Genomic DNA, 9,142 nt, shown 5'->3' on the forward strand with positions numbered 1-9,142 from the left:
GGTTCTCCTTCCCCGCCAGGGGAAGGACTTTTTTCATGTTGATAACTTGGTATGGCTTAAAGTTTAAACATCTCCATTTCCCTGGAGCAGGGAAATGATTTTCAGATTCTCGTCGTAGCCGTAGTGTAGCGTTTAGATTCATTTTTCGTGCTTTTGCTGCGGCCAGTTCAGTCTGCTCTCAGAAGCAGGAGGTCAGGTTGGTGTCTTCCCCACCCTGGTTGCTTCTTGTACTACATCTCGGCGATTACACTCCCACTGCTGTTCAAATGGGTGTTTTGTTGCGGGTGTTGATCGCAGCAGCTTCACGTTGCTGTGAACGTTACCCTTCCGTGGCCGTTTCTGTTTGTCTCGAGCTGTAAGAGCTTGAGGAATTACAGGAGCTCTCACGTTATCTGAAGCAGGACTTGGGGGTTTTGTCCTTTTGAGGACACCAGAGATGGTGGTAATACCAACAGTTATGAGGCACATGGAGTCTAGAGCACCTTCTGATCCCCGCTATTTGACGTTTCTATGAAATGCCTCTTGCCAACGTGGTAGTTCTTCAGCAGGGGAGGGAAACGGGTACAAACGTCTGTGGCAGGAAGAGTGCTATTTCTCCTCCTGAAATGAGGAGCCTCCTATTAAGAGGTTATCTTTGACCCTCCAGACGGGTACTGCTTACTCCAGCGAAACAAGACCTCGAGAGCACACAACAGTAGAGTGCAGGGAAATATTTTTCCATTGATCATCTGTTCCTTCCCGTATTCGTAACAGGCTGTACCAGTTGTCCAAAGCGGGGAAGCTCTGCGTCCCAGCCATGAATGTCAACGACTCGGTCACAAAGCAGAAGTTTGACAACCTGTACTGCTGCAGAGAGTCCATCCTGGACGGGTAGGTACATGTCCACCCAAACGGGGCCGTGTCCCTTGCTCGGGTTGTGTTGACCCCACAGGGAACTGGGGTCCATGGATCTGTCTACCTGCCACTTTAGATCATTTTAGATCAGTTGAGGTGTCAGAGGAGAACAAAGACCCTTTATTACCTCTGGTCCATCCTGTTTGTATGGGAATCTGCAAGGCATTTTGAGACGGCAGCTGTGTCTCTGTGGGTCAGAAGGTCCTAAGACTTACTTGTACAATTGTACGTAAAGCTCTACGAACATAGGCACGCCAGAAAACAAATGTTGAATTTTGTGTTTGTAGGATAATGATCTTGCAGCGAAGACGTTAGCGCCCCTAGAAGTCTGGATTCAGTATTTTTAACCCAGCTACACGTATGAATGGGGCACATCACTTAAATTTTGCCTCTGCTCCTCTTTTTGTGGAAAGCACGTCTTCTCTTTTCCCAGAGTGTCTGGAAGACACATCAAATATTTTATCAGCCGCAGTGATATAAGACACTTCCCAGTGCCCTTCAAGGGCGCTCACCGAGTCTTTGTGCGCTCAGGGCGGTGTGGGTGACTCGCATGCGTTTTCCCTTCTCGGTGAGTGTGACTGGACCTGTGTTCAAGCCCTGCAGCTTCTCGTACTCCTGTGTGAGGACTTCTGAAGTCCTCACGTATGGCTACAATGCTCCTTCCCGTCCCTCTTACCTTTGTGGCATCAGGATAAAACCCATCCGTGTCTGTTGCGTGTGTATGAGTCAACCAGCTGCTTCATCGCAACACTTTTTGCCTTTCTAGTTTCCTTTTTTTATCCTCTCCTGTGAATACACAATAAGCCGAAAGAAAGAAAATAGAAGAGGTTGTGGTAGACCAAGACTTCATCCTGTAACAGTTGCGTGTCCAAGGTGTAGACCAGAGCCTAGACCCTGTCCTTCAGCTGAGCATAAATAAATAGGTGCAGAAGGTGGGAATGACGGGGCTGGTGAATGCTTTATCCACCTCTCCCCGCCCCGGTCCTGCAGGATTTACAGCCACACGCCACACAAGCAGGCAGAAGAGTGTTTGCTTCCCTCTGTGCTGCCTCCCCCCAAAAATCCCAGCAGGCAGACCGTGGGACTGGGAGCAGCTCTGCAGCATCCTGATGGTGCTGTACTTTTTAGGATCGGATGGGAATCAGTCGCTGACGGATACGTGGGCACCGGGAACATGATGTATCTTCTGAGATTGTTGGTCTTGAGATGCAGCGCAAAATACTTGAAGTTGTGATCTAGAGAGAGTGTAAATCTCAGTGATCTTTTTTTTTTCCTCTCTCCCTCTCTTTTTTTTCCTTATTTTGATGGAATTGGGTGTCCGTGTCCCCACCACCTCCACCACCAAATTTTGTCAAAGCCAAGGGAGATTAGGACAAGTTTTATTCCTACAGTTCAGGCTATGACATATTGCATCTGGTAGTGGTCCCAGTAGACAAGTAAGCACAGAAGCAAGGACAAATTTGACTTTCCGGACTGGCGTTGATGCTGATGAGATGAAAGCCAGAGGAACGATTGCCTGCTCTGTGCCAGGTAGCTGTGGTGCGGAGGAGGAACCCTCCATGGAGAAGACAGCCTGCTTCAAGAGAAAAGACTTTTTTCATGTTGATAACTTGGTATGGCTGAAAGTTTAAACAAGCCTCGAGATCTGCAGTTCTCGGTTCCTTGCCGACGTAGAAACGTCGCCTTCTGTTTAATCGAAGTCCATCTGGCGGTGTATCGGTGTTCTGCTGTGCTACCGCTGCCTTCAATCCGGTAGCTCCAGAGGTTCTCAGAGACCCACCGTAGGCTTCCCTGTTGATGCCGGACCCTGCTCTAATATCTCTCTCCCAAATCTTTGTGGGGATATGTGGTCGAGTGCCTCACTCGTCACCTCGGCTTTGAAGTGGTCTTCCTGGTAGTGGTCCTCTTGACCAGGAGAAGTGAAGAAGACTCGTGTTTGTAAACCTGTGTGTCCAAATACGGGGGCACGAAGATGATCTTTAGCCATACGAGTTAGTGAACCACCAAATGTGCTTCCCTGGGCCGTCTGCTGCACATGCAGTTTCTTCCCCACGTTTCTATCACACGTTGTTCTAAAAGACTAAATTTTGGGCTCCTTGTCAAGTCAGCGGTGATGGTATCTGGCTCTTCCATGCCAAGACGTTTTATTACAGAACCTGACGCTGCAAACAGCCACGGGTTTCTCGCCCTTCCTGCCCATCAAAACTGGAAAAGTTCTATCAAAATCATCAGCTGGTCTCCAAAATACGTACAATCTGTGAAGCTGCAATGAGGAGCGGCGTACTCCAACATGCAGTGCGTCGCTAACTCGGCTTTGCTAGAAGCAAAAATGGGAAAAATGAGGGTGGTGAAGCACTGGCCCAGGTCGCCCAGAGAGGTGGTGGATGCCCCGTCCCTGGAAACATTCCAGGTCAGGCTGGACGGGGCTCTGAGCAACCTGCTCTAGTTGAGGATGTCCCTGCCCACGGCAGGGGGGTTGGACTAGATGACCTTTAGAGGTCCCTTCCCACCCAAACCGTTCTGTGATTCTATGAAAACATCTCGATGAAGTAATTCTTCCAATTAGGTAGCCCTGCCTCCTCTATGACGGCCATGCCTCTGCTCTGTGGTCGCAGGGTTCAAGACACGGAAGGCAGCCTCTGGCGTGGGGGTCGGCTGCCCGGTGAAGAGTTGCCCCCAGATTTGGAGTGTCCGAGGACACAACTTTTAGCTCCATGTTCCATGTGCAGCAGATGCTGTCAGTGGCTAAGAAACATTAAAATCTTTAAAATCTTCTTGTTGTCTTCAGTTGTGGTGGATGATGGACCTCATGGGTAGGTAAGTTGGGATTTGAGTTAAGTCTGGCCCAGGCATCTAAAACTGGGCCAAGGGAAATCTGAGCAGAGGTGCAATTAAATCTGCTGTGGTTTTTATCTAAATTCTTTCGGAAATGTAAGGGAATTTCACCTTCCCTGCACTGCTAACCTATTTACTCGTGTGCTAAAAATAGCCTGTAATGTAGGACACTCTTAGGGAGAAACCAGAAGGAAACCGAGTGGAAAGAAGAGCTTTATCTGTGGAAAGCACTGGGATTCTGGCAATAAATTACCACTTTCCTGCTTCTTCTGTAGTTATTTCTGTGGGGTATTTTGACTTTAAAAAAAAAAATAATTAGGAGAAAGTATTTTTTTAAAAGATTTTAAATATTTCTGGGGTACCAAAACAAAGGGATCCAACAAAAAAAAAGAACCAAACCCAAAACCAAAAAAGGGATCCAAACCCCAAATCCTTCCTCTTCGTTGCGTTTCACTGGTAGCACCCACCCTTACCAAAGGAAAAAGTCAGTTTTTAGGTGCCTTTCGGGTCCTCTCTGCACCCAGAATTGCTGTGTGTCCTCAGGGATACAGGATACAACCATCGTGTTTAGGAGGAGCAAACTGAGAAGGACCTTCACAGCATCGTCAGTGGAATATCATAGAATCACAGAATGGTTTGGGTTGGAAGGGACCTTGAAGATCATCTAGTTGTGACCCCCCTGCCGTGGGCAGGGACACCTTCCACTAGACCAGGTTGCTCAAAGCCACCTCCAACCTGACCTTGAACACTTCCAGGGACGGGGCATCCACAACTTCTCTGGGCAACCTGTCCCAGTGCCTCACCACCCTCACAGTGAAGAATTTCTTCCTTATATCTAATCTAAATCTACCCTCTTTCAGTTTAAAGCCGTTACCCCTTGTCCCATCACTACGTGCCCTTGTAAAAAGCCCCTCGCCAGCTTTCTTGAAGGCCCTTCAAGTACTGGAAGGCCGCTATAAGGTCTCCCCAGAGCCTTCCCTTCTCCAGGCTGAACAACCCCAACTCTCAGCCTGTAAGAATAGATCTTACTGCTGTTCTTTAATTGTTTTTTTTTTCTTTTTCCTTAGCCTTAAAAGGACAACAGACATGATGTTTGGAGGCAAGCAAGTAGTGGTTTGTGGCTACGGGGAGGTAAGGGGTTAATATTTTACATACGGGTACTGCCTGTAAAATCGCAGGTCCTTTGCACGGCTTTATCCGACGGGGGTTTTCCGTCCTCGGGGCTTTTCTCTGCATCTGCAGGTATCTTCAAACCTGACGGGTTTGCCAAAACTGAAGATTTTCTTGATGTCCAGTGTATTTCTTTAGTATTAAACAGATACCAAACCTGAGTCTTAAGAGACATGAGTATTCAAGTAGTCTGAATATCTTTAATATCTGAATATATTAATATTATCTTTTATATTTATATTATATTCTATTTAATATAATACTAAAATATTCGGAGGCTGGGTTCTGCAGATGACTCTGCAGCCGCAGCATTGCATGCTGAAGGGTGGTCAAGAAAGATAAGTTAATCTTGACTTACCCCCGTGCTTTCACCCCCAAACAGAGGAGTCCTCTCTCGAGGCGCGACTGGGATATTCACCCTTCGGCAGTTCTTGTCGGGACCAGTTAACACCAGTTATGCTGGGCTCGGCTGTGGGTGCTGTGCTGGGACTTTCTTTTTTTTTTCTCCAAAGAGCTGAAATGGGACAATTTTCTCACGTGTAATTGCATTTTTTGGGAGCCCTTGGTCATTTAACTGTTCCCCTGAATTCCCCTGCGAGCTGCACCGTATGTGCTGGGTACAGGTTAAAGCTCATTAACCCTCAGAGACTAAACCGTTAAGCTTCCTAAATAGAGTAAAGGTTATGAGAGACACTTAAACTTTCCCTGGGAGAAGTGTAATCTCTCGTTATCGTGGTGCTTGCTAGATACCAGGATGTTCTGGGGGACAAAGAACTCCCTGGGACCAAAATCAACGGCACTTTTATATTTTTTAGCGCCTCTCTTAGCTAAACTGGGCCCGACTCAGGTCCTAGATTACTCCAAATCCAGGTTCGTGCACCCAAAAACGGCGTATATGCAACCAGAGCTGCTAAGAGGGTTGCAAAGGGCTCTTGGGGCCGCGGGAGAGACGCCCGGAGTTGCACATCCCCTGTGAGCTTCCCGCGGCCGTATTGATGCTCGGCATCTCCCGGGCTCTCGGCATCTCACTCTTCCTCTGTGCTCTTCTCCCTCCCCAGGTTGGAAAGGGCTGCTGTGCTGCTTTGAAGGCCATGGGCTCCATAGTGTACGTGACAGAGATCGATCCGATCTGTGCCCTCCAGGCCTGGTAAGCAGTCGCACCGAGCCCGGCTTCTTCTTTAGGCTTTTTTTTTCCCAGGAAAACCGTGGCCAGAAACCACTTGGCAGTGGTCCCTCCCGAGAGGGATGCTTGTGAGGGGGTCGTGGTTTCTCTGCACCCTCGGAGGGACCCACAGCTCTCTCCTACGGCCAGATAAGGGTTCCTGTGCTAAAGCATCACCCAGTTTATCTGTAGCCCGCGTGCCAGCTTGCATAATCATAACCACAGTGGCCAAGTGTTTAACGATATGGCTTGAAAGGATGTTGGGAGTGAACCGCGACCTTTGGAGTGCAAACTCGGGCTTCGCTGTGCTGTGCACGCACCTCGCCCGGGGGGATATTTTGGTCTCTGTGATCACCCGCCCCTCACAAACCTCTCCTCGCTAACGCCGGTACCCTGACGCAGGGCTGAAAGCGCACGGCTGTCCCCTCGCACAGGCACGTTGCAATTATACCCGACCTCGTTTCCTCCAGGTAAAAGTTGTTTTGGCGCAGAGATGCTGCTTCGGCATCCCGAGGTGCGAGACGGGACATGACTATGAAAGCGGAGTCCCAAAAACACCCGGAGCCTTATTAAACCCGCAGCCTCTTCCTAACAGCAAGCTTTCAAAGGGCTATCGCGGTGAGAAAGCTAATGAGCCCTGCTTAATTAGCAGAGCTGGTCAACTTTCAGTTTGCTTTGCGACCTTCACAAGTGGCACATCCAGCACCCGCATCCTTAATTGTGTGAATTTGGTCGTCTGCAGCCAGCCCTTCCCTGACCCTGCACAACGCAACACCGTGCGGCCCCTCTCGTAAGGAGTTTGCAGTGGGGGAAAAAAAAACCCAGTAAATGGGACATACAGCAGAAAAAAATTACTTTTTTTTAATAGTAACTACGATTTTGCAGCTTGTGAGAGTCACAGAAATAAGTTCTCGGGAGGACTGTCAACAAATCCTAAAAAAAAGTCCTGGCCTTGTTATCCGATGCGCTGAATACACCTTGCTCGGTGAAGTCAGGAAAGACTTGCTGAGTGCTCGGCGCTTCTAAAGATCGTGTAGGTGCCTAAATATGGATTGCAAGGTTAATGATAGATGTCTGTGGGTTTGGGGTGTTTGGGGTTTTTTTTAAGATGATCTAAATCCATATCAGAGAGGATTCTGCAGCAGGAGGGCGTATCTGCCTCTTCTGGGTGTACTTTGCAGGAGTAGCAGCTTTAAAAAAGCCGTCTTGATTGAAAATTGAGATTTGCAGATGCGGAGGCCTTGACAGAAAATGTGAAACCCCCAAAATCTCTTTTCACTTCTCCCCACGACAGTCCCAGATCCTCCAGGTTGACTCCAGAAACCCTCCTAATGGCTTGGGGTACGTGGCCCTTCGCATGCTGCCTTGCTGTTTTCCGGTCTGGCGTTAGGAAGTTAAAATGAGTATCTTGAGAATCGCTTGATGGGGTTTTTTTCTATTTTTGGCATGTTTTTGCTGCTTCTCAGACTACTTTCCCCCCCCCTCTCCTCTTAGCATGGATGGATTCCGGCTCGTGAAACTCAATGAAGTCATCAGACAAGTTGACATCGTCATCACCTGCACAGGTACGCAGTTCCCGAGGCAGGAGGACGGGTCGTTAGGGATGCGCACCCCGTAATCGGGTCCATCTTTTTCCAAAGGAAAAGGCAAAAAGGTGGGGGGGAGCGAACATGGGTATTTATTACGGATGTCGCTGTCTGGCAGGCAACAAGAACGTGGTGACCAGGGAACACCTGGATCGGATGAAGAACAGCTGCATCGTCTGCAACATGGGGCACTCCAACACCGAGATCGACGTGGTGAGCGGAGGGACGTGGGTCGGGAGCAGGGACGGCACAGGGTGGGGTGACGGTGCTTTCGGGACCCTTCGGCAGCCGTGTCTGACCCGTGCCGCTTTAGCAAGCACCGGGGAGGAGATAAAATAATCCCATCGCTCCCCGTGTCTCAGCAGACACTGTCAGATATGTCGTCGTCATTCCTGCGATCCCAAAGGATGCCAGCGAGCCAGACAAATTGCTCCAGCTTCCAGCGGAGTGTCTGGTATCCACCAGCCTCACTCCTTCCCCTAGAGAGTCGGTGAATCACCCTCTCCAGCCCAGTCCCTCTGCTTCTGTGTTATTACACCGTTAAGACCCAGCCAAGAGTTCAGCTTGGTGCAACACGGCACGCGCAGCCCCACCGCGCTTTACCGAACGGCACTGAAATCTGCTCGGCTGTGCTTAGAGATGAGTAGAAAAACAGGAGAGTCTTGTCTGAAGGTCAGTGGAGAATTGCTCGGCCAAACCCATGGGTTTAAAGCCATTTTCTCTGCTGGAAAGAAGTGGCCGCAGCCGTGCACAGTTTAGTTGGTGACCATGGATCCTCTTCAGCCAGAAGAGCTTGAACAATAGTTGTTGCTGGAGCTTTGATGTATTGTAATCATAAAAATAGTCCCAGGTTGTGATTCATAAAGGTTTCATTGGTCTGGGACTGAGACCAGACCCAAAGGAAACTATAAGCCCAGGACAATGTCAGCGAGTCGCTTCCTCTTTTCATTCCTATCATGCCGCTTCTGGGTTTTGATCTTTTGGCAGCGCTTGAACTATTTTAACACTGTGTTTCAGGCAAGCCTGCGTACGCCCGAGCTGACCTGGGAGAGGGTGAGGTCCCAGGTGGACCACGTCATCTGGCCGGACGGGAAGAGAATAGTCCTTCTGGCGGAGGTGAGTTGCAGGCAAAGGAGCGGGAATTGCAACCTCTTCTCTGCTTGCGGGGGAAGAAAACAAGGGCTGGGTGAGCGGTGGAGCCGAAGCGCGTCCAGAAATCACCTCCTGGGGCCTCAGCAGCTCAATAATCCCTCTGGTTGCAAGGCTTGGTGTAAGCCTGTTTTGGCCCATGAGTTACTGGAACGCGGGGAAAAAAAGCTCCTGTGTTTTTCTTTATCCCGCTCCAGGGTATTTTATCAGATTTTCACTTCTAAATAGTTTTACTGAGTTACAAGGGCAGCCAATACCTTGGGACTCAAGTGCATGTGATAAATGGTGTTTCATCCCAGAAGGGACGCGTTTCACCGGCGGTTCTTGTACCTTCTGCAGGGTTGTA

General features: G+C 49.2%; 1 protein-coding gene across 1 annotated transcript in view; it reads left to right on the forward strand.

The window, feature by feature from the left end:
* The window catches only part of AHCYL2 (adenosylhomocysteinase-like 2), a 35,501-nt gene that overhangs the window by 20,238 nt on the left and 6,121 nt on the right, over positions 1 to 9,142 (forward strand). The window contains exons 7-12 of the mRNA XM_009330998.1: positions 754 to 870; positions 4,797 to 4,860; positions 5,958 to 6,046; positions 7,556 to 7,626; positions 7,766 to 7,860; positions 8,665 to 8,772. Coding sequence (XP_009329273.1) covers positions 754 to 870; positions 4,797 to 4,860; positions 5,958 to 6,046; positions 7,556 to 7,626; positions 7,766 to 7,860; positions 8,665 to 8,772 — 544 coding nt within the window. The remainder of the gene's footprint in view (positions 1 to 753; positions 871 to 4,796; positions 4,861 to 5,957; positions 6,047 to 7,555; positions 7,627 to 7,765; positions 7,861 to 8,664; positions 8,773 to 9,142) is intronic.

This window comes from Pygoscelis adeliae, unplaced genomic scaffold (assembly GCF_000699105.1).
Source record: "Pygoscelis adeliae isolate BGI_AS28 unplaced genomic scaffold, ASM69910v1 Scaffold129, whole genome shotgun sequence".
NCBI classification, from domain to species: Eukaryota; Metazoa; Chordata; class Aves; order Sphenisciformes; family Spheniscidae; genus Pygoscelis; species Pygoscelis adeliae.